At 37.9% G+C, this 26528-nt stretch overlaps 1 protein-coding gene across 1 annotated transcript; it reads right to left on the minus strand.

Annotated features, from left to right (window-relative positions):
* Nucleotides 1–2924: 2924 nt before the first annotated feature.
* On the minus strand, nt 2925–25939 carry CHMP4C (charged multivesicular body protein 4C). The gene is made up of 5 exons (XM_069466307.1): nt 25750–25939; nt 9326–9503; nt 6963–7077; nt 3844–4006; nt 2925–3595 (listed from the first exon to the last, which is right to left on the minus strand). The coding sequence occupies exons 1-5, from the start codon at nt 25937–25939 to the stop codon at nt 3531–3533; spliced, it is 711 nt and encodes a 236-aa protein (XP_069322408.1). The 3' UTR covers nt 2925–3530.
* Between the last annotated feature and the right edge of the window lie 589 nt (nt 25940–26528).

Raw genomic sequence — 26528 nt, forward strand, 5'->3', positions numbered from 1 at the left:
GAAATTAAAAATTTATTTCCTCAATTGTACTAGCTGTATTTGAAGTGCTCAGTTCATGTGGCTAATAAATACTCTTTAAACCTCAGAGGTCTAGTTGAACTGGCTAGGCATGTTCAGACATCTCTCAGACCTCAATCATGTGGTTTTGACACTTTAACATTCCACAATAACTTTTGTTATTAAAAGGTGCAAGAATTTCTGCTTGAGGTATATTGAGTTTTATTGAACTGTAGCTTTATAGTTTTCATCAAACTGGGGAATTTTTTAGCCATTATATCTTCAGAGGTTTTGTTCCTGTCTTGTTCCCTCCCCCAAATCACACTTACCCACCCACCCAGCCCACCACCACCATTCCAGAACTCCAGTTACTTACATGTTTGTTAGGCTGCTTAATATGGTCTCCTGGTTCACTCTTGTTCTGTTCTTTTTTTTTTTTTTTTCCCAGTCTTTTTTTTTCTCTGTGTTTTATTCAGGATAATTTCCATTGCTATGTCTTCAAGTTCACTCTTGTTTTCTTCTGCAGTGTCTAATCTGCTTTTAATACCATTCATTGTATTCTGTATTTTTCACTTCAGATAATGTATTTTCCATCCCTAGAATTTCAATTTGGGTCTTTTTTTATATATCTTCCATTTTTGTCTACATATTATGATCATGCTTTACTTCCCTTTCTTGAACATATGGAGTATATTTATAATAGCTGTTTTAGTATTCTTGCCTTCTATCATCTACATCATTTCTGAATATGTTCCTACTATTTAATTTTTCTCCTGGTTATGGGTTATATTTTCCTGCTTCTTCGCATCATGAAAATTTTTGGGTGGATGCTGGGGCTTGTGAATTTTATGCTATTGGGTGCCAGTGTTTTGTTTTAGTTGTCTTGTTATCATTACTTGTTAATTATAATATTCCTTTAAGTATTTGTGGGCTTTGTTTTGGGATGCAGTTTGGTCATTTGGAATCATTTGGTCCTTTGAAGGTTTGTTTTTAGGGTGACTCAGAATAGTCTAGGTATAATTTGAACCCATTACTAAGCCAATACCTTTGTGAGGACTCAACCTGATGATCCCTGTATTAGAAAATATTTCCACTCTGGCTGGTAGGAATACAAACTATTCCTGGCCCTGTGAGGTCTCTGGGGATTGATCTACCTATGTCTTTCCAGCAGTTCTTCTTGGCATCAGTAGTCTTCTCATACACGCATGCAGGTCAGTTCTCAGCCAAAGACTTAAAAAGACCCCTATGCTAATCCCCAGAGTCCTCTCCTCCTCCCTCTCTCTCCTCTCCCACCTCTTTCTCTCTCTCTCTCTCTCTGTTGGGACTGCCAAAACAAAACACCATAGACTGGGTAGCTTATAAACAACAGAAATTATTTGTCACAATTCTAGAGGCTGAAAAGTCCAAGATCAAGTTGTCAGCAAATTTGGTGTTTGGAGAGGGCTCAATCTCTTGTCCATAGAATGCATGTTCTCATTGTGTCCTCGCATGGTGGAAGGTTATGAACAAGCTCTCTGGGCCTATTTTATAAGGGCATTAATCCCATTTATGAGAGCTCCACCTTGATGATCTAATCACCTCCCAAAAGGCCCCAACCAGTTAATGCCATCACTTTGGGAGTTAGGACATCCACGTATGAACTTGGGAGGACACAAACATTCAGAGCATAGTTTGTGCCCTGCTGCTTGTGGCACTTTCTCTCTCTGCTCCCCTTTCTCTCTGCAGCAACTTCCTTTCTTCCTTTCTAGGACTCTTCTCCACAGATTTTCTCAACTTAGCAAGATCACCAGGCTCTGCTTGGGTGAAGGCAGAGGGCCAGGACACTGGAAGTGCTCACGTCGTGGTTTCCCTTCTCTCAGGAGTCACTGTCCAGGGCTACCTGTTGTCCAATGTCTGAAAACTGTTTTCTATATTTTGTCAAGTTTTCTAATTGTTTAAGGGTAGAAGGTAAAGACAGGTCCTGTTATTCTACCATGGCCCAAAAGATATAAAAAACTGCCACTCATTTAATAAATATTGATTGAATGCCTACTATGTGTGAGAAACTGCAGAGCACTGGGGATCAACTATTGAACCAAAAGAAATTCAGTTCCTGCCCTCATGATTACCACAGCCCAGCAGGGAAGATCAGCAAAAATTAAGGGATCATTCAAGTAAATACATAATATAAACCATGATAAGTGATATGAGAGAAAGCAGAGCCCCGTGAAAGCATATAACGGGGAGACCTGATTTAGTCTGGTTGAGCAAGAAAAGTTCCCCAAACAAGGGACATTGTAACTAAGATTTAAGGAATAAGTAAGGTTTGGTCTTTGTGTTGTGTGGGTTAGGAAGACTGCCCAAAAAACAGCATATGCAAAAGACTTGTGGCAGGATGGAATCATGAGAGATCATCACGTTTGACCCTTAGCTTTCCCAGTGCAGAAACGAAGGCTCAGAGAGTCTATGGCATGTGCGATCGGCAGAGCGGGGACCGAAACCCAGGACTCCCCCATTCAGGTCTAGTGCCCTTCCCATTCCATTGTGTTGGTGAGCAAATGCAGAGAATACTGGAACATTTTATGTATGATATTTGCCACTTTCTGGTCTGTGATATGTTATGGGCGATATGGGATTTTGTAATTTATTTTCATTTAAAAATAATTATGGCCAAGAGTGTATTCAAGATATAGTTTTAATTGCCAATATTTTTATGTATTTACAAGGAATATGCTGTAAAGTGTAAATAAATGTACAAGAGAGCACAAAACAGAAAAGGAAGAACACTCGCACATTCAGTACGCCGAAGCCATAACAGCATCGTAACGGCCTGGGACTGTTAACGCAGTTCCCTAAGTGGCTAAATGACACTCAGGAGATTCTCACTCAGCAGTGTAAGCTGTTAGTGCTTTCAGACATTTTGGGAAATGCATCCATTGCCCCATTCCAAGCTTAATTGGTATAATAAATGTCAATTAAAGCTCCTTTAAGATTTTAAACTGCAAAACTCAAGTGAAACTACTTATGTATAGACTTACACAGGATGCCTCTATAAGAAGTCTCTCCTAAAAGAAACAGTGTATTTACATTTACCATGAGCCACATGGACACACGCAGCGAACTTGTATTCACATAGGAAAGAATGTTATTTTCACCAGCTATCCTAAACGTATCACTCTTAAATGGCTTTTAAACTGTTATATGTCTTATATGCCAGTAGAACTCAGTTTTCTTTCAACATTTATACAGAGATCACCACCTATGTATCAGGACTGGAAATACAGTAGTAAACAAGATAGACAGACATGCTCCCATCCCATCAGTATGGGGGGATCCTCTAAGACACTGCTAGAAAGCCCTTTTCCGTCACCGATTCTATGTCTATCCACAACTCCTTTTATTAACTTTTACTTATGAGGCTTAAAAGATAATTATTCATCCAGTATAAATATAAAACACAATCTTCATTAACTTCTGAACTTGGCAAAAAAACATTTGTTATGTCTTATGTATAGCCCATTAATTTTAGGTGTCAAAAAAATTCCATTTTTAGTTTAAGTAGCCCAAGCTGCCAATTGTTTGAAATCATCATCCTCTTCTTCTGCCCTCCTGGATGACACTGAAACATAAAATGGATAAAAATTAGTAATCGGTGACATTCACACTTTCAGCACAGAAAACAGGTGTGTGTTACAAATAAAAATGTGTTTATTTATGAAATAAAAAATGCGTGCTAAAAGGGATGGGTCCGGCTATTACTTTAGGCGATTATCCAACCACAGGTAGTTGAGCTGGGTAACAGACCTGCTCGGGACCGACGCGCAGCGGAAGGCATGGGTCCACGTGCAGCGGATGGCATGGACCCACGTGCAGTGGCAGGCACGGACCCACGTGCAGTGGCAGGCGTGCTCCGCTTTCTATCTGGCTGTGCTGGGAGAGAAGAAGGAGGCACATTTGGAAGCCGCACATTTGTCATCTTCTTATTTAATTCCTCCTGCTCCAATTCTTCAAGTTCTGCCATCAACTCATCCTGAACATAGGAGAAAGGGAGAATTATGGAGTTAACGTTTCAAGACGTGGGTTTCCTCAAACACAATAACAAGAACATCTGCTACCCAATTGATATGTGAGAACCCAGTGAAATGGAATATTTATTTTAAAACTAAGTCTTTTTTGCAACACTGAGCAATGATTAAAAATTGAATATTTTGGGTTGTGCAAATTTGTTGTAGTTAATCTTATAATACTTCAGTAAACATCCATTCAAGTAATTTGTGCTAGCTGAATATATAACCTCTTCACAGTTTCTGGGAAATTTACACCTTGCCTGTCATTATTCCAATATGTTCTTTTCTTTTCTTCTATTTAGAATCTATGAAACTTTAACTGGAGAAAATAAATATTTTTCTTTGGGCTAATGCTATTGAAAATAAAACAACATGTATAGCAAAACCATAATGCACAGAGAGTAAAAAGAATCAAAGATACTATGGTTCTTTTACCAAATCACCAAAGTCAATATAAATCATGCTATGCATTTGGGTTAAGAAAATTTCAATTCAAGATAGGTATACCATACTTCTTTATTTTTATTTATTTATTTATTTATTTATTTTTAGCAATAATCTCAGAAAGTCTGTTTTAATCCTAGACTACTTTCTGTCCCCAAAACCTTAGAAAGGCAAGACTTGTTTGGGACCTTAAGGGTGTTAAGCCACCTTATGCCAAGTCTGAGCTGACCTGAGATAGTTCAGATCTCACTGGTTCCATGAGTCCTCAGGTGGAGTCCAACCCCTCTCAAGGAGAGGTTGGGAGTCACAACTAAATTTGTCATCAATGGAATTCTGAGGTTGTCACTAGTAGAAATAACCTGGGACACCCTTACATTCAATCAAGTATATTTTTCATTTATTCATGCACTATTATTTATTACTATTATTCATCAAATTTAGTGAGGGCTCACTCCTGGACAGGTTTTAATCTCAGTGCTGAGGATGCAAAGTTAAATCAATAATTCCTGCATTCAAGGGAGTCTTTATGCTCAAATGTGGGGAAAAGGCACAGAAACAAATAATCATGCTATATTAAAGTGAGAGTAATAACACTACGGGGAAAGAGAGGAGATATTTAAGACAGTCACAACATTTGATCAAGTCAATGAGTATCAGATTTGTAGCAAGTTGAAAGATTCACCTCTGTTAAATCTACCTCATGAAAAGGAAATAAAATATGAAAGTATACAGCATCCGGCCATATGAAATAGCATAGTCAGTGAAGTTTTGTGCTTTATGCTTCTCTACAGGCTATAGGAATAAAATTCATCAGAATGAATACTCCAATGTCCTATTTCTGCTCGCAAAACAATTAGAAACAAATATAGTAAATATAGTAATGGCAGAACAAGCTATCCTATGCTGAATGCGTGCCCAGAACTGCCAATAGTGCTGGACAGTCATCAATAGCACCAGGAAGATATTGATGTTTTCTTTGGCAAATATGATGACAACAGAGTAATCATCTCCACCATCATTTTCAGTCTTAATGTACCAAATACTTATTTGATCATTAAGAAAATAATTTTAGAGCAGGCACAGTGGCTCACGCCTGTAATCCTAGCATCCTGGGAGGCTGAGTTGGGAGGATTGCTTGAGCTCAGGAGTTCAAGACCAGCCTGAGCAAGAATGAGATTCCGTCTCTACTAAAAATAGAAAAATTAGCTGGGCATCGTGGTGTGCACCTGTAGTCCCAGCTACTCAGGAGGCTGAGGCAGGAGAAGGATCCCTTGAGCCCAGGAGTTTGAGGTTGCAGTGACTATACAATGACACTACTGCACTCTACCCAGGGCAACAGAGTGAGACTCTGTCTCAAAAAAAAAAAAAAAGAATTTTAGAATTTAAGATATTTTAGAGATAATCCAGTGATATAATAATCTTCATATTATAGACTAGAAAACTAAGAGTCAGAAAAGTAAAGAGACTTACACAAAGTTTTAATAAATGGTAGAACCCACACGTCTGCATAAGCCCAGAGCCCTTTCCACCATATCACAATGTACTCCTTAGATGCTTGTTAGTCTACACCAAGGGTTGGTGAACTTTTCCTGTAAAGGGCCAAATAGTAACATTGCAGGTTTTGCAGGCCACATATCTTCGTCTGTCACATAGGTTTCTTTCTTGTTGTTATTCTCTACAAAACTTTAAAATTGTGAAAACCATCCTTGGCTCACAGGCTAAACAAAAACAGGCCACGGGAAGGATCCTGCGAGCCACATTTTGCTGACCCCTGGTATATACCATTTTTAAAGAGTGTTAATTCCTCATTCTCATCTTTTAGGATTTCATGAAACCACATCTTGTTAGATTTACCATTTTTGATATCACATAGATGCAGGAAGTTGGATTCTTTGCTGTGCCAATCTAAGATTTGGAAATGTTTCTAGATGTGTACTAGTCCTACTCGCATGTGCTTTGATAGAACAATTGAAATTCACAGTACAAACACCACCATTATAATTATAGTCTGTCTGTTTTATTGGACTGATTAATCTAAATGGAATGTGTGTGTTAATAATGCCACTCCATATTTATTTTGTTTCATATCCTGAGTAATAAAGAGCCTGACCTCTAATTTAACAGCTACAGAGCATGATAGGTCTGTTCCTTGCACAGTGTTTTGTTTTGCCCAGATGTGTGAGCACTCGATTCCTCGCAGAGGGGCTATTTGGCTTCAGCCATTAAAATCACTAACTTTACATAATCACAGGCTGTTTTTTCCTTAATAGCTAAAAACTTAATTAGGAGCTGTTTGCCAAAATATATTACTCTTTCCTTTAAAGCGGAGCTAGCAGGACTTCATTTTTCTTTTAAGAGAAGTGTCTAACAAATATCACTTATTACTTAAGTAGCAAAGGAAACTGCCTACCATATGAAGGGAAGGGACCCTTGACAGCAGCTACAATCCTACATTTTTCATAGTGTATTACCTACCTCATCAAAGTCATCACCAAGACCAATCCGTTGAGAAAATGCTTCTGAGATTTCTTGGGCAATATCCTGTTGCTCTGTGATATCTTGCATCAAATCATCTATTTTGTTCAAATCCCTGGGAAACAATATTTTGTTGAACTACTTTGGAATTTTAACTTATAATTATGAATTTAGATATAATCCCATATGGAAAAAATGTGTCAATTTAATATAAACTCTTAGCTATGTTAGTAGGATAATAAAAATTCCTGATGATATTTATCAACTGTAAAAATAATTTACATTTCAAAGAAACCTTAATCCTCTATGTGCACATATATTTTAAAAATAAATAGCTATTACATTTGGAACTCATTAGGAATCAAATTATTTTACAATTATCAATATTTGCAGACCCTTTTTGAAGTTTTCTGTGGTATGACACATGTAAAATTTAAATATATGCTGTTGTGCATCAACTCTTTAGGAAAGGGTGCCACGGACCACCGAGGACCACCATGACTAGATGAGCTATGGCAGCTCTCAGTAGCCACTATTTGGCAGCATCCCTTTGGAGAAGCTAAACTCTAGGACTAGAGATCTATGTTCCATAATACCTAGTAGCTCGGAGATCCTGACTCCTTAAAGGCTTACACATAGTGGCAATACCCTGGGAGGTTACTAAAGAGAGCAGGATTAAGTCTATGAAACTCTAAGAAGAATCAGCAACTGTGGCAAAGAAGTCTAGGCAGCCACAGACTCAGGATGGACAGCTGCTTCAGAGACAGTTTCTAACACCTGAGCTCCACTGGCCTCTAAGCACCTGCCTAAGCTGTCAGTGTCTAGATGCCAGAGTCTGAACTCTCTCTATAGAACCCTGTCTCTGAATCATTCCCCCACCTCTGAAACTAGGCCAAACTGACTGGAGAAGTGACAACGTCCCTCATTATTACGTAACCACACACCAGAAGTTTGACTCCCAGTGGAATTCATCTTTTCTGAGTTTCTCTGACCCTATATACTGTAAAAGCTGAGTATTTTGGCATATCACTAGTTTCATGTAGTAATCAAAAAGAATACTTTTACCACCCTCCCATCAACCTTTCTCTCTAATCTTTATTATTCTATTTACAACAAGCATACAATGGATACATTTATAAAAAGGAATATGAGAAATGTATGGCTAAAGGTTGGGCCTGGGAGTGAATTTTTCTCAGAAGGAACACAATGGTATGATGCTGCTAAGCTACCTGCAGAGAAAGGCTGATTTGGTAATACATTTGGCACCCAGTTTATAGCAACAATAGAGGATTTTGACTCTGATAATGAATCCAATGATCTCTCCAAAGCTGTCAAAAGTGTGGCTGATTGTTAATGAATTATGAAGACAAGATGTTAGCTTGGTTGTCTTCACTGCCCCCAGCCTCCACCTTTTCCCTATTTTCGCACACTTTCCTATGGAAATGTGTCTACACCCCTCAGGCACTCATTGCTCTTGTGCACCCTTGGCCCAGGTTCCACTATTATTACGTCCAGTAGCAGGAAAGGATCAGGTCCCAGGCATTTATTTCCCAGGGTGACTGTAAAGCAAATTCACCACCAGCCCTGCTACCACTACGAATATTAATTATTAAGTGTTTACCATGTGCCAGGAACTATGCCAAGTGCATTGTTTCTAGTATCTCATTGAATCTCACAGTAACTACATGAGACATCTTCTTTATTTACATATTTGGTATAAATAAATATGTAAATATTTACATTCTTTAGTTACTTCTTCATTTACATATAAAGCAACTGAATCAGGGAGAGGCAAAGTAATTTGTCCAAGGAATAGTCAGCAGTAGCACTGGGATTACAACCCAGAAGTGACCCCCCCAAACCTATGCTCATAACTTTTATTCTATGTCAGTGGTTCTCAAACATTGGTTAGTATCAGAATCATGGAGAACTCAGTTATGAAAAAAAAAAAAGCCCAAATCCTATCCTAGTTCAAGGAACCTGGGCATCTGCATTCTCTTTATTAACTCTCTAGGTGATACCGATTCCCTCCAAAATTTGACAACCACCATTCCATGGTTCTAACACCCTCACTGATGTTGACGTTGAAGTCTTTTTAAAATTACAGAATTAAGTTACTAACAGGTAGAGTTTTGACCATGAGGAAGGAGCTGGGAAGCCTTAAATGCACATCCTTCCTTTTTACATGGTCTTTTTTTATTTTTGCCACTAGAACCTCTAATCTTTCTCCAAGAGACTATTTCATTCCCTAACAAAGAGCCTCAAAGAGTAAGCCCATTCCTGCCAGAATTACAATATAGTTCCAAAGGCTCTTTCCAACACTGAGGGAATTTATGATTCACAGGGAGACCAAAGTCACTCACATGTTTTCATGAACTGTTTTCATCGCTTTTGCTGCAAAGCCCATGTTCCTTAACACCTCGGTGTTCGTGTGTGAGTTTTCCAGGGCTTCTCTCTGGAATTCAATGGTGGAAAGTGTGCCATCGATCTGAGTGAGTTGCTTCTCAAACCTCTTCTTTCTCTTCAGTGCTTGTAATGCAGCTAAGTAAGGGAGAAGTCACATGTATAGGGAAGGAGACAAGGACACTTACTCAAGAGACATTTGCTCAGCATCAAGCATGGACTTAGAATTGCCATAGCTGAAGACAGTGAGTACACCAAGTAAACCTGAGAGACTTAAGGGTAATGTCTGCCCTCTGAGTCAGCCTCCAGAGGTGGAAAACCCATGGCCTTGGGGCCACATGTGGCCTTCTGGATCCTTGAGTGCAGTCTTTTGACTGAATCCAAATTTTATAGAACAAATCCTTTTAATAAAGTGATTTGTTCTGTGAAGTTTAGATTTGGTCGAGGGGCCGCACTTGGGCATCCTGAGGGCCACATGCGTCCTGGAGGCCGCAAACATTTTGTTATTCTTTTCTTCCAAAGTCTGGCAAGTGTAAGAGGATGGAAAGTGAGTTTTTATATTCCATGAAATATGCCACAGAAATGTTTCTGTCAATATTGGATTTTTTAAAAAGATAAAAATATAGGTAAAAATCATGCAATAGAAAAATACACCTTTAGAGAAGAAAAGAACCTTAATGGCTGCTAATTCTAGACCCATTTCCTTAAAGCCAAGTTCTCTGAGATTTAGAGAAGTTAAGTGACTTGCTTAAAAGTAGACAGCTAGTGGCAGCTGGAACCAGAATCCTGGTGTGCTGAGCTCATGTCTTGGTCTGAGATGATTGTGAGATGGAGATTAAAGTTACGTCTAACCATGAATTTCCATGAAATCAATATTTCCAGAGTTGTACTCAAGGACTAGACGGCATAGTGATCAGAGAAAAGAGCATCACCTTCAGAGAAATGATATCCAAATAATTCTCCCAATAACATTTTAGCAAGATAACCTTACTTTCTTCACTCTGAAACCACAAAACTAATACAGTCCTTTTGACTGTGGCACCTCAGAGAGTGCCCAAGAAAAGGCCCCAAAATGTCCATTTTGATAAGACATTTAAGGAGAGTTCAGGGAAAGAGCTGCAGAAAAATGTTAATATAAAGATAAGCGAGAATTAAACGGAATTGGCAAAAGAACTTACATGGTTTTGGAGTGAAGTAGTAGTGAAGTAAGTTATGGCAACCAAGATTTCTAAGAGAAGTATCTCTTCTAACTCTGTGTTAATCTATTTCTTCTTGTAATTCCAACAGTTTTGTTTTTTTTTTTAACTTTGCTTTTCCTTTAGTGTACAAAGACTCATAGCCATTATACTTTTCGGTGGATGCTATTGTTAATCAGCATAAAATATTACTCTCTGTACCATTTGATCCTTTTTGCCTTACATTCCATTTTGTTTTATATTAAGTTAATATTTAGCTTTCTTTCTGTTACAATGACCACAATTCTGGTCCATGTAATAATTTTTACATGGACCTTTATTTTAAAATTGTTTTTCATTTGCTTTTATTTGGTATGCCTATTACAAATAGAATACACTTGGATGTTTAGCTTGTATGATTGTTTTTAACCCATTCAGATAATCTCTATTATTTAATGTGAAATTTTCACTCAGTCTCATTCATTGTGATAACTGATATACTATCTAATATGGTCTTTTTACTGTCAACTTTCCTCTGTTTTTATGCTTTTTGTTCTCTTTCTGCTTTCTTGTCTTTATGAAAATCGATGAAATTTTCTTTGTCCATGTTTTTGGACAGTTGTATATACAACATTTACTCTCCTAATGGACACCCTTGTAGTTAAAATATACACATATAATTAAACAAGTTTTCTATCCATGTTGAAAATTAATCAGTATCTATCATTTACTATTCCCAAAGACTCCTTTCCCACCCCAAACCCTGCAATGTTTGATTGAAATAGTCTACATTTTTCTTAGTTCCATATGTTTACCAGGACTTTTTTTTTGTTACACTTTCAGTTTTTAAGGAAATCTTTCTCAATGATTGCCTTAAGCTTCATCGACACAAATTTCAACAGTCATTACACTAAACTGTAGTGTTTACTGGCTTATTTTCTTACCATTGCTTCTCATAGCCTACATTATATTCTGTCTTGGATTGCTTTTTTATTTTACTGAAATGAATCTTAAAGTATTTTTTTTTTCAGGAAAGGTGCATAGATATAAATTTTCTAAATGTCTATGGGTCTGAAAATGTCTTTATTTTGTTTCAAACTTGAGTAGTAGTTTTGGACTTTTACAGAATGTTAGGTTCGGAATATTTCAAAAATTTCAGGCCATTATTCCATCATCTCTGAGCAGCCAACATTTCAAAAGTTTGATAATAAAATTATTCTCATCTCTTCGTAAATAATCTATTTTCTTATTTTCTCTCTGGAAATGTTTAAGATTTTCTTCTTCACCTTGGAGTTATAAGATTTCACCAGTAAAAGTCTAAGCATGTGCCTTTTATTTTTTGCTTTTTCTATCTACGTATTTAGTGAGTATTTTTATTCTAAAGAATCAAGTCTTCCTACAGCTTGGGAAAATGTATTCTTATTTCTTTTATTACTTCTTTCTCCTCCATTATTTCCTTCCACTCCTTTCTGAAATCCCTGTTTAGTTTTATTTAATTATGGATACTATTACACACACATACCCTCAAAACATTCTCTCTCCTTTCTCTCTTTTGAAATCCCTATAAGATGGACATTGTATTTTTTGGCTCTATCCTCTAATCTACTAATTTATCTCTGTCTTTTTGATCTATGTCCTAGGAGAATTCCTTGACTTTATTTCCAGCTCACTAATTTAATCTCCAGCTATATTCATCCTACTTTTTACCCCTTTTTTAAAATTATGTTTTTAATTTCTAAAACCTTCTTCTTATTCTCTAGTTGCTCATTTTTATGACAGCCTATTCTTGTTCTATAGATGCAATAGCCTCTTGAATCTCTCTGAAGATAGTAACACAAGTTTTATTTTTAACATCTTTCATTTCTGACATCATCTTTCTTCTCTTGGGTTCTGTTGTTTGCTTTGTGTATCTTGATCCTTCTCTTTCATACAATTGCTTTTCCTCAAAATTCTTCTGATCCTCTATTACAGGTTTATGTAAATGAAAGACTAGAATGGTTAACGTAAGTAGCTGTGCGTCTTGTCCTTACGTGAGAGTGTTTCCCCAGAGGAATCTCCCCTGAAAGGGAAGGCTTCCCACAGCTCTGTGTAAGAAGCGGGTGGGGCATACCAGTAGGCGGGCTTGGGGTAGGGAGCAAGAACACAAGCTAGGGATTCCTACAATTGCCAAAGAAAGGCTTTCCTGTGGGTGTGGAACACTTGTATTTCCTTTGTGAATGCCAGCGATACATCACGCTCTGCCCTATTTCCCAATCCAGGTGCAACATCACAATTTAAGTCCTTGCTGAATAGCATTTACAGTTTATTTATAGAAAAGATTTTGTTTAACCTATCCTTAAGAAAAGAACTAAATAATTTTTTTTAAGTGAAATGGTTTAAAGTCCTTTTTATAATATCATACTCAAGAGAGGCTTAACCACATTAATGGGGGTGAGGGTTTCCCTACCCCGCAGGGAGAATGGCCCCATGCTGTCACTCTGCCTGTGGATCCATAGTTACTGTTGCATTTATCACACTATATTGTAATTATTTATAAAATCTACTCTACCCCACCTCGCCTGTGCCTAATTACAAGCCCTTGGAGGAAAAATAGAGCATCCCATTGACCTCTTTCCCCAGCACATGGTCCAGTACGTGGCACATGGCCAAAAAAATACATAACAAAAACTCACATTTATTGAGCATTTGCTATATGTTAAACTGGTGATAAGTGTTTTATGTGCATTATGTGATTTATGTCATTTAACTCTCACAACAAGTTCAAGAGGAGATAAATATTATTGGGCATTTTATAGAAGATGAGATGAATGAATACTAAATGAATAAATTTCATAATTTTGCACACATAGTATAAGGACAGCATAGTATAATGGAAAGAGTATGGCCTTTCAGAGTGTGAATCCCCCTTCCATGACTTAATAGATGTGTGTTCTTGGGCAAGTCATTTCCCTTTTTTAAGCTTTAGTTTGCTGTTCTAGAAATGGAGATCATATGTGACTGAATGATTGTAAGAATTAGTGATAATTTATGCAAAACACCTCTTACAGTCCCTGTGAATGGTAGGGATGTAGCAACTAAATTAATAACAGCAATTTATATAACTTTCTTAATTAATGAGACTATTATTTCTTATCTGAGACCACTGAGCAGCAAATTATACATTTTTTTTACCATAACTCATCATAACAAGAACATAATATTACAAAACATCTTCACATTTCAATAATTACAGCAAACAATATTATTCAGCAGAGTATCCTAAGAACCTAAACTCCAAATGTACATCTCTACCCAACGTACAGGAAGTGGAAAGTTCAGAGTGTGTCTCCTCCCTAGCTTGTCCATCTGGTTCGGTATTTATACTTATTTACAACCTAGCTGGTACCTCTGACCCAAAGCCTTTGTTTTTCTTTTTTTTTTTTTTTTTTTTTTTTGAGAAATTTTTTTAAGGTTTCTATTAAAAACTGTCATGTTTTCTAGTAAAAATTAATTTTAGATCACTTTCTAAAAATCAAAAACTGCAATTTGGTATAAAGGATGAAGCTTTGTAGTCTCTAGACCTGTATTTTAATCCTACCTCTACCACTCAGTAACTGTGTACAATAATCTTGATGCATGACCTGAACTCTTCTTAAGTGACAGTCCCTCACTTGTAAAACAACAATACATAGAAGATAACAACAAAAAACTATGCCCCGGAGTTGTCTGCTTTCAAATCTGAACTCCTTCTATCCACAGCTATGTGGCTTTATAGTTGCTTACTGGAAAATGGCAATATAACTCATTTGGTTGTTGAGAATTAAATGACAAAATATATACAAAGTGTTTAGTGCAGTGCCTGGAACATAGTAAGTGATCACTAAATGTTAAGGATCTTCATCATCATCATCATTATCATTTTCTTCATAGGTTGTTAGAAACACGTGGTGGGAATCCCATGGTACATCACCCAGCCTTGCAAATGTTAGTTATTAATGACATAAGTTCTGGCTTGGACACAATTTTAAATACCTATGTTAACATATGGTTTCTGCCTTTCAAAATATTTGGGAGAAATTTGAAAATTCACCAAGATTTGGAATCTCCATGTACACTATAATTCCCATACCACAAAGTACAGATTAGCCCACATCAGACTCCCAAACTCAGAGGGAGCCAGGCAGGCAAGATAGCAAGTGAAGCAGAGAGAGGATCAGGGAAAAGCCCTTCTATAGAGAGAAATGTTTCTCTACTATAGAAATAAAAAATAGTGCAAAGGTGACGATACATGGCAGTGGGCACTGGCCTCAGTATCAGGCAGTCAAAAGGAAGAAGTGGGGACCCCAGTGACCTGGGAGCATAAACCTGATCTAACAGAAGCAACACTGCTTGGCAGCTTGGATTCAGTCCACGGCTGCCATGAAGACCTGTAGTCCCAGCCTACCGCATGATCACAAAAAGCAAGAACTCTGCATTGGCATGCAAAGTCCCCCAATTTTTAAATGCTGAGTTACATTTTTCTAAAAACCCTGTGTAACAGAAACCAATGACTTTTGCAGGGCTGGATCTGGCCCAGGACACCTGACATTCACTGCGATTTCTGCCTGGCACATTAAGATTCTCCCAAACAGTAAGATAAGAGGCTTCTGTTCCAAACTGCCAAGAAGTGTATATGAGTCTTTCCATAAGCTGTTTCTTACATGAAATGATGATGCCACTGGTACACCATGATTTGAGCAGGTCTTAACTTTGTTTCATAGTACACAATCTGGGAAAGAAGCAGCTGTATTTTCTCAAAGGCATGCAACAAATGCAAATCAAGCATTGGCCCTGATTTGGCAAAGAAGGACATTTTGAGAGGCATGAAATTTAACCTCTGTAGAAGGTGCAATTCAATCTTCCATACTCCTCCATGTGCTTTTAAGCAGCTGGCGAGACCAGGACAACATTCTTTCTAAAACAAAGGAAGCTACTATATTGCTTTGTTGTGAAGAGACAGCTAGGGTTTTTGTCTCCTTGCATAACAGTGACATTCTTTCAGCAATTTATATACTCCTGCTAACAGGATACATGAGTCCTTACTGCTGCCCATTGGGGACTGACACTGAAATGTAAGAATTACCCACTTGAACCAAAATTAAACTAGCCTTATGCAACTCTACTCTACTACTCTGCCAAAAAAGGAAGGCTTTTAGTTGTTTATACCAAATGACTTAAAATAGAAGAAAAGAGTTGCAGTTTCATTGCACATATAATGTATAGGGCATCTTGGTTTTAAAAGTCAATCTTTTATTCACTCAGGATGTCTAAATGTGTGCATTGTTAATCCATTATTAAAGAATGAGTTCTTTAGTCATTCAGGATGTCTAAATGTGTGCATTGCCAATCCATTATTCTTTATATTGGATTCCTCTTGGCACTCTTCCTCTTGGCAAACAGGAAGAACCTTTTAGGAACCATCATATCCAGTGATCCAGTGAATACAGACAAACCTGTTTGTGAAATACGCAGCTGCATTATGATAGCTCTTCTCTGACCCAGGAATGGACAATCTCTAGAGAAGGGCTAAAAGATGAGGCTCTGAAGAGTGTGCTTAAGAGACATGTGTCACCCACAAGTGCTTATGTCATCTTTTGCTTTTAACTGGGAAGTCTCATGATCATGTTTTAGTTGAGGAACTTTAATGTAATCCTTGTTCTTACTCATATACAAATCACTTCATAATTACACAATACCTTCTATTTATAGCACATTGTTTTAGTTCTCAAGAAGCAAAATCTGAATAAGCATCATCATAAGCATTTCATAAATGAAATAAAAACAAAATAGTTCTGTTCAACGTCACAGCTTAGATTGGAAACAACTGGGGAAATATTAGACAATTTTAACATTCATTTGGCCAGCGGCATCCCAGTATGAATTTCACTGGATTTCTTCACTTTTAAAAAACATTCTTTATACATTCTCTTCAGTCACTTAATAACTATATACTGAAGATCTGCCACATGCCTGGTACTACGTTAGGCACTGGAGGGACAAAGAAATAAGGCTATAATCTCAGAGAGGCAAAATATGAAATGGGCATTCAATTACCTATTCATTATTCAGCTGGCATTTATTAAGCACCTACTATGTTAGAGGCACTGTGCCCAGGGATACTACATGCGTAAGTTACATTCTTCACCTCAAGTAGTAGAGGAAATGTAGAGGAGATGAATGAGAGACATGTACAAGGTACAGTGGGTACACAGAGGAAGGTATAAGCTCTCTCCAGAGGGTAGGGAAGGATGCAAGGTAGATAAAGTCTGGGTGACTGTCTACACATATATTCAACACACTGACCAATAAGGAATATGAATGATGAAAGATAATACACAAAGGGCTCCTTCCAACCTCTGACCCTCTCCATACTGCAAATCTCATACCAATGCAAAGTTTCTGGCTGAGATATATTAGAAACCAGGAACTATAAACCTTAAAAATAGAGCAAATCACACCAGCTTTCCACACCAGCTGGATCTTATAGGTAACCTCCATATTTTCAGAGGTCTCAGCAGTATTAAATGTCATAAGGAGAGTAAACAAGACAGCTAAAAGAAGACTAGAGCACAACAGTGATATATAGCATTATATAATGGCAAAGCAGATGCCTGAGAAAACAATAAAAAGGAATGAGATTTTGGAGAAAGTAAAGAAGAGACATTCTGAGGAGAGGGCATTTGGAAGTATAATACTGCTATAAGCAAGCCACTGACTTTGGGATATATTTTGTGTTTAAAAAATGGTGACTGATTCATATTATAAAGTATAAAAGAGGAAAAAGACAGGCTGGCTGAGCAGTCCCTCTCCCTTCTCCAGAGAGATAGCAAATGGACAAAGGAAATTATTTTCCAATGGAGATGATGCTCCTCTCCTCATTTTAAAGAGTTTGAGGTTGTTTTTGAAGAAGAGGCAGTTCTTAATGCTAGAATATTATGCAAGAGAATATTAGAGGATGTAAATCTGAGAGGGCAAGCTCATGATCTAAAAGTGCTATCAGCTTTGAGTTGTCAAAAAAGGAAAAAAATGCTTGTATAAAAGATTTATTTTAAATACCCACTGAAATTCTCTTTTCTTATAATTAATTGCTTCAGAGGTCAATTGCCAGGCAAGTGGAATTAACCTGTTATTGGACCAATATACCAATACATTAATTAAAACCTACTTAATATTCTTGGTAAAAACCCAATTAATTGTTGACACCAGGCAGAATATGTAACTAATTGAATGAGTTTTTTATTCGCTACTAATATTATTCATAACCTCACAAATTGGTAACCTGCTATCACCCAGAATATAGAAAAAACAGTATGAATATGAAACCAGCAAATATTAGCAGAAAAATTCAGAAATAGCTGATTATGCTTAATTTGACAGGGCAGACATGTATCCTTATAGAAGCAATTTACTATACATCCATGTTAAATATCATATATCATATGTATTTAATATGGTCCTATTTTCTACGTGTAAAAAAGTATTCCTTGTTTGTATGATGCAGCAGTATTTTGTAGTACTGTGTCTGTGGCTTGCAGGTGTTCTACCACCTGAAGTTTGAGAACCAATGAACTATATCCCCATAACCCCTTTCAAGTTTTCACTGTTTATGATTCTATGACTAATCCTTTGAGACCCTATGGTCAAAAAGTCTTGAAAAATATACAGTTCCTCAAGGTGACTATTAGTATTTGAAATTCTTTAAGAATAGATTTACCTTGAAATTGATGATGAACTAAATGATTCTTTAATTTTTTTCAAATATAAGTAACATCACCAAATCAAGATAGTTTTCATAAATAAAACTTTCCAAACTGCTCACAAAATGATAAAACATGGGCACTTATATTAGTGATCTTTGAAATATGTATAAATTAGTTTAACATAATCATATATATATATTTTTTTTTGCTGCAATTAATACAGTAGAAATTTTGAGTTAGGATAATACCATTGTTCAAACTCCAAGGTTATATTTACTTTCATTTTATATGTATGAAATATGTGGAAAAAATGGTAATGTAAATAGGACTGTTCACTAAGCAAGGGCTGTTGAACAATGTTACTGCTCTAGCAAATAAGACACACCTAGTATAACTATGCAGCATACAAAACTATGTGAAAGAGCCAAAAAGATTCACTAGGAATTCATATTTAAATAGAAAATAAAATGTGTAAAGTGCTTGTCAAAAATCTGGTTGCATAATTTTATTCCTCTAAATTTCCATTTAAGCCAAATAGAAACATGTAAACTTTATTGCATTTAAGCTAGATGGTTGACATTGAATTTTAATTTTTAAATAAAAATTAAACTTACAATCCAAGGATTCGCAGCTTTTAGAGAGTAACCTACTTTTCCTTTCTTGTAATTTTAAAATCACTATTCTTATTTGCTTGCTTTTTTGAGTTTGTTTCATTTTACAGGTAGTGATTATAGCGTATTTTAAGTCACTAGATTGCTAGATTGAGGAAGAGATGACGTGACGGAGAGTGATCAAAGTGAGAGCTTCTAGCTATACCCCATCCTCTCACTGGAAATACAAGTTAAAAATACCTACAGAAAGGGCTTAGCAGTGGCTGAAAGAGCCATTGGTCCAGGTTTAGGAGCTCTGACTGCTTTAAAGCATGACCGTGGAAGCTTTGGACAGGGTCCTAAATATTTCCAACAAGCAATCCTCTATTAACAGCAGTTGTTTGAAGTAAAGAATCAAAATCTCTGGTACAGGAAAGTTAATTATTAACAATATGACTTACTATATGCTTTATATTTACTCCAGACTCCTGCTTTTTTTGTTTGTTTGTCCTTCTCCTTCTGAAAACTTTAAGCCAATTTTGTGTTTGTTAGAATTTCTATCAAATGATAGTCAGAAAAAGTAGGAGATTGTTCACTGATTCTACTTTAAAAAATAAACAAACAAAAAAAAAGGTAGGAGAAACTAAAATTACCAGATACAAAAAAAGTACTCAACTAGTTAAGTTTACTACAACAGAAGACTTAGGAGTGTGATTTTTAAGGAAAATTCTCAATATTATCTTTATATTTAAGTACAAAATAGATTCACATATACTTAAGTATAGTACAAAAAATGAACAACAAAGTAAGTCATGCTTGTCCATTCCAAAGCTGGTAAAGCCTAATAAACTAAAAAACAGAGTATTAGATCCCTTGCCTTATGTATCATTGGTTAGAGTATCATGCCTTTTTTTTTTTTCTGTTATCTTGAAAATCATCTGAAATAAGTAATCCTAAATACTTAGAAATACACTAACAATACTAAGCACATCTGTGGGTAAGCTCACAGTACTCTCCTCTTATAGTTTCTTGAAACTGTATAAATGCTGTGACTTTGGCATAATCATGGTGTTAGCAATAAATTTTCTACCTTATTCTGCCTTCTTTTGCCTGATTCAATAAACTGAAAAATAGTGTAAGTCCAGGAAATTATATTCTATACTTAATTTCTCAAAATAGGGTGTCTTCTACCCTTGTGGAATTTAAATGAATAATAATAATAAATGTTCCAATATTTATAAAACTGCTCCAAATTCATGAAGCAAAAAACAAACTAGATGTAATGTTATGTAACATAAGAAACAATACCAACTGCTCTTCTAGAAGTAGCCACAACACATCAGCAAACTGTCAAAATCTGTGCCACACATGCTTGAAAATAATGATTCTAGAACAGAAATACCCTACACTCTAGTTTCTGGGGAGTTAGGAAAGACAATGATAATTACTAGAAGCCAATGTGAGTACACAGAGATGAAAAATACCAAACTAATCTCATAGGCTTTTTTGGGTTACTAGATGCTGACTCAATGAAAAAACAAAGACCACCCACCAGCCTCCCAACATCACACACATCAAGATCACCCAGAAAGCTTTGAGTACCAGGATTCTGAATCTTATCCCAGATCTCTTGAGACAGAATCTCCTGGTGTGGCATGTTAAAAAGCTCTCCAGTGAATCTGATGAAGCTAACACTTTGTCAGTTCATAAACCAGAGTTTGTAATCCCCAAGTATGTGAATATAGTTCAGTATCAGGAATATAATTCACAAGATATATTGGGGTATTGTTGAAGAAAGAAGGAAAAGTTGGAGAAATAAAATGATATGGGCTAGGAATGTGGATCAGGTATATTCATAGCTAGATGAATAACTGAACTCATTGAATACTGATCTGTCAAACTGGTAATCATGCCTTAGCTGAATCTTAGGTGAAACATTGTTGCTGTCATGTAGAAGCCATTCTGGAATGAAGTCTCCAGTGGCATGCCACAGCTCAGCCCTTGGTTCTGTCTTATTCAATATTTTAATAAAGACTTCTACAACAACAATAAAGGCTATAGATCAAATTTGTGGCTAATTTAACTAAAAGAAATAGCTCATATAAAAGACAATAAAATTAGAATTAAAAAATCTTTTTCTAAGACAATTTAAAATAAGATGACGTTGGAGAATAATAAATGTAAAATACTAAATGTAGCTTAACTTACTGATTTAAATAAGGGGGGGGCAGTAAATCTGGCTGGGAGTTTTAACTCTTTCCAAATGCAATGGGGGAAAGGCAAGTGATATGGTTTCTGGAAAAGCGTATGCAAACTGAAACTGTATTAACAGGAGTCTACATAGGATCCTTGCCAGGGATCAGAGGAGTGAAGGAGGGAGTGGGAAAGCCAGAAGTTTTTTTGTTTTTTGTGTTTTCTTGAGACAGACTCGCTCTGCTGCCTGGGCTAGAGTGCCGTGGCGTCTGCCTAGCTCACAGCAACCTCAAACTCCTGAGCTCAAGCAATCCTCCTGCCCCAGCCTCCCGAGTAGCTGGGACTACAGGCATGCACCACCATGCCTGGTTCATTTATATATATATATATATATATATTTTTTTTTTTAGCTGTCCAAATCATTTCTTTCTATTTTTAGTAGAGACGGGGTCTCGCTCTTGCTCAGGCTGGTCTCAAACTCCTGACCTCAAGCCACCCTCCCGCCTCGGCCTCCCAGAGTGCTAGGATTACAGGCGTGAGCCACCGCGCCCGGTCCAGAAGTTTTAAAACAACAGCTTAAGTGAATAGGGCTCCCAGGGCTAACGCAGATGTTTTAGGTTCCCCCTTGTAGAGTGAAAGCCCAAAGGGAGCTTCTGAGACAGGGGAGGAAAAATGAGGTGGAGGTTGAGGGAATAATCATATTTCCATTGATTTATCTTTTCCAAAAGAGAGAGTGGTAATTGACTGGGGAGTAAGACCTGGCCTGTTGATTGTTGGTATTGGTTGTTAATGCCCCACAGATAAAACGCAGTTTTTTTCCTCCAGCCCTAGATTATTGAGTATGGTACAAAATAATTAAATAAGCAAAGGCAAACAGAACAATGTGTTAGGATACCTGGTTCTAATTTGAATTCTGGATAAGACTGAGACCCTTCATACCCAGTGTGAGTTATAGTACCATACGAACTATCTGAACTTTCCTAAAGAAACCTAATTCTCAGGTGGCTAGTGAGGACCTGCAGGAAGCTCCCCAAATGCTTCTTTAGGAGTAAGCAGAGGGGAAGGTGGATAGATATGTCTCATCCAGGTATCTGAGTAACGAAAGAGGAGAGGAGAAACAAGAGGAATGGGTAAGGGAGGAAAACAGTGGAGAGTAATCCCTTCCAGTCTAACAGCTCACTGAATAATACATTGTAAGTTCTCAAAGCATAGTGGGGCTCAGAGTCATTGAGTTACTTGTTCAAGGCTCAAATTTCTGGACCCTACACTCAACCTACTAAATGAGAATCTTTAGTGGGTACTTGTGTGTGTACATTTTAATAAACATCCAGAAGAAATTCTGATGCAGGAGATTTAGAACCACATTTTGAGAAACTATTTTAAGAAAAAAGGTCACCAGGTAAGTTATTGCTCCCAGGGGAACTTCCATCAGGGTCCTGCAGTCTATGGCTGTCTCATTTTACCTAAGCCTTGCTTTTGCCCTCACAAGTTTGGCATTCATCTAGCTGACTCTGTTGTGGTTCTATTTACACAGATGTCCTTCTGGTCCTCAGTGTTCAAGGGTTGCAGAATAAGCTCTGTCACAAGTATAATAAAAAGCAAAATCAAGAGCCAGAGGAGGTTCCTCTCACTGGGCTAAGAGTGGGACTGTGCACATTCCCCCACTGCAAGGAAGACCAAGTCTGTGTCATGATTCTGAAAGCAAATTCACCCTTGCCAATACCCAGCCCAGGCTTCACAGGGAGACAGCTTATTCCATGGAGGACTCTCTGCCTTGAAGACTCATTTCACCACACAGATACCAGATGAAGAGGTGCAATGGCCTCAGCACCCAATTTTCACTGGAATCATGTATAATCATACTAAGTGGAGATTTTGGCCAAATTTGCTTCCTCTCTGTCTCAACCTTTCATCTCTCTAAGTCCAAGTGCTCCACAGCCTGAGGCCTACTGATAACCCCACTGTATCTACCCATTTTCACATAATTACATATTTGGAGTTGCAGTTTAGCCCCAAACAAGGCAAGCAACAGGACCAGGACTAGGGAGCTGGGGAAAAAGAAGCACATAGGGCACAAAATGTAGCGGGGCACTCACTCTCAGGGTCACATGGTATGTCCTAGGCATCTCACCCACCTCACTCTAGACCTGGCCCTGGTGAGCAAACCTCAGCACAGGTAAAGGGTCACTGAGGAGGTGAAAAGGGAGGCTGAGGAACAGGAGACTTGGAGAATTGATTGATGTCCTCAAATATGTGAAAGGGCTTCATGGGACAGATGGAGTAGATTTATTCAATGTTATTCCAAAAGACAAAATTTGGGCCAATTTCAGCTTTTAAAATATGCAATTATTATATACAAGTACTAATATTTATAGAGCACTTTACCAAATACTTTACACAATTACATCATTCATCCTCACAACTCCAAGGATCTATGTTATCATTGCCATTACACAGATGAGAAAACTGAGAATGAGATAGGTCAAATTACTGGTCCAAGGTCACAGAGCTGCTAAGTGGCAGGGCAGGGCTGAGAACCAAACCAGAAGCTGTCTGTTTTGAAGCCCAGGCTCTTAACTACAACACCAAGTTACTTTCTATCAAATGTGTAAAAGCTCAATTGGGATATTATATTTAGGCAAAATCCCTAGGACCATCAACAGATGTTATAACTAATAAGTGATATTATAAAAGAGACCTCATAAAAGAAGTTATCTGGTTTATTTGGAAGATGCTGATATTGACAGCATTTCCAATGCATGGGCCTGAGATTGAATTCTTTCCGTGGTTTAGATTACAGATGCCCTCATGCTAACAGCATCTCCTCACTCCCAGCGCCACTGTGGAACCAGGCCTGGGCTGACACCAGCAAAGCTTCCAAGGACAAAGAGTTAATGGCTTTTCTAACACCAATTGGTTATTGGCACTCAGTAACTTCCCTGATTTAAGGAAGTTAGATTGGTGGTGTTAATTAACATCATCTTTAAATTTTTGTCTTTATTTATAAAGTTGACTTTCGATACACTTCAGTGTATTGCCAATTAGAGAACATTTCTGAAAAAAATAAACAAAACCCACATTGTTTTATGCTTTTGTCCCTGAAAGCAAATCTACATTTTTAGCACTTCCAAGAAGCAGATGTTCAATTTTTCAGAGTTTTTAAACCAATATTTACTGAGCAAACACTGTAGAAACAGCTATGTAGTGATCCAAATGGATGACAAAGGGAAAAAAAACTCTTCACAGACACTAAGAAAATGTCAGGGTGCATATCAAACTGAATGGGAAGGGACAAATAACAGAATGGCCAATGACTTTAGCAAGCCATAATGACATGGTCTTTCTTTAGAAATTGCCATTTAATAACTTGCCAAAATATTTTCAGACACAAAATAAAAATAGAAACCAGTACTTAGCTCTAAAACAGGCTATAATGTGAACAAAAGTTTTGTGCAATGGCAGAGAAAAATGAAACTACCTTTTAATTGTCAGTAATAAGTGAGCATAAATGTATCTGGCACACTTTTATGGGAAGAGGCAGGGTTTTCAAGGTCAACTCCTTGAGACATCATTCCTTTCGTGTGTTAAACAATGGCAGCCTCATTTAGAGTTAGCTAAATCTTCCCAAGGCTTCATTATGACTAAAGAAGCCTAACTTAAAGATGCAAATATTTGGGGTTTGGTGGTAAACAGATTCCTGTATTACCACTTCTGTTCTGGATCTGCTATCGACCTAGTGTTACAAAAGCAAATCACTTCAACTTCTCACTGGGTTTTTGTATGTGTTACAGGTGCCGTTTAGATATCTTCCTATAGAGAGAGCTGTATACTGAAGAAACCAATAAATGCTGGCAAAAAACAAAGGGTTCAAGGTGCAACAGGAGCACCAAGAATCATTAATGACTCAAAGTCCCTTGTGTGTGCCAAAAGTCAGTGATAGAAAATTTAATATTTAATTCCAAGACCTTTTTTTTTTTTTAAGATTTCAGCAGCAGAACATTCAACTAAGTTTCAACAGCTGAGGAGCAAGGTAAACCAGAACATTCTAGAGTATGTTTTACTACAGATTTACATGCAAGTTAAAATGTATGACTTAATATAAAAACATACAGCAGAAAACTTGATGTTTAGTGTTGGAGTCATCAGGGCTGGACTAGGGACAGCTGAACCAGGAGCAAAATTTAAGGAAGTGCCAGAAAACTCAGTAATTACCATAAAGAATATTCGAATGCATTATTTTTAAATCTCAAAATTAATACCTAAAAATCCATGATGAACAAAATATCACATTTTTAAAAAAGATATTTAAATAAAGAAGAGCCATACAAAACAATGTAAGAGCTAGAGGCAAAAGAAAAAAATCAGTAATACTGATCCTATCTTTATTTAACATTTTGGTATTTTGTTCAGTATGGATTTTTTTTTTTTTTTTGCATTAGTTTTGAGTCCTTTAAATATTGTCTAAAAATATTGTCCATCTTGGTAACTGAGATTCTTGGAGCCCCCTTACATTTTGCCATCCAAGCGAGTGTCTTGCTCAGTTCATCCTAGCCATGGCCCTGGGGGTCAATACTAGCTCCTAGAGAGGCTGTAGGAACAAACCGGGCCGCCTGGGGGACCTGAGCGCTGTGGGCCGGATTGTCCCCAGGGGAAGGGCTGGAGGTGGGTGGGTGAGAGTCCGTGCCCGCGGGCCAGACCCCGAGCCTACCTCGCTTATTCTGCGTGCCGTGCTTCTTGGCCAGGGCGAGTTCCCTCTGGATTCGATTTTCCAGGTACTCCTGTTTCTTGCCCAGCATCTCCTCAGTCTCCCGAAGTCGGGCCAGGGCCTCCTGGGGACTGGGAGCGGCTCGGCTCTTAGAAGAGCCACCCCCTTTAAAGAACTTGCCCAACTTGCTCATGGCTGTGGAGTCGAAGGGCGAGCGGTCCCAGGGGCGTCTCAGGAGCTCCCCGGGGTCGCGCCTGGGGGACAGGTGAGCGAGACAGTCCTCTCCGGGGCCCAGACCAAAAAAGGCGGTGCTCCTGGGAATCAACAAGTTGTCGGGGGCAGGTGACACACACTCCTGGGTATTTCCTGGCCTTCTGCTCTGCCCCGCCCCTCGGCGCGGCAGCCGAGCGGGGAGGGCACCAGAGTCGGACGTCGGCCGGCCGGCGCCACCCGGCCCTCTGGGAGTTGAGGGAGAGCAAAGAAAAGTTGAAAAGACAGGAAAGATTGCAGCAAAATTGCTGCTTTATCCACACTAGGGACATACCCAGGGATGAAGAACTAGTTTGTGAATGGCTCAGAGAAAAGCAAACCAGTGTTCCAGGAGTCTTGGGTAGGGACCGAAAGCATGTGTGTTTAAGTGCGCTGTCCCTGGCTGGGTATGTATAATGCTTTATTCCATGCGTAGGGTGTGTGTGTGTGTGTGTGTGTGTGTACATACATGGTGTTCCCGTATTCAGGTCTCTGTTTTTGTGAATAAGAACATTCAGATCTTCTCCTCTAGG

This window comes from Eulemur rufifrons, chromosome 3 (assembly GCF_041146395.1).
Source record: "Eulemur rufifrons isolate Redbay chromosome 3, OSU_ERuf_1, whole genome shotgun sequence".
Taxonomy (NCBI): Eukaryota; Metazoa; Chordata; class Mammalia; order Primates; family Lemuridae; genus Eulemur; species Eulemur rufifrons.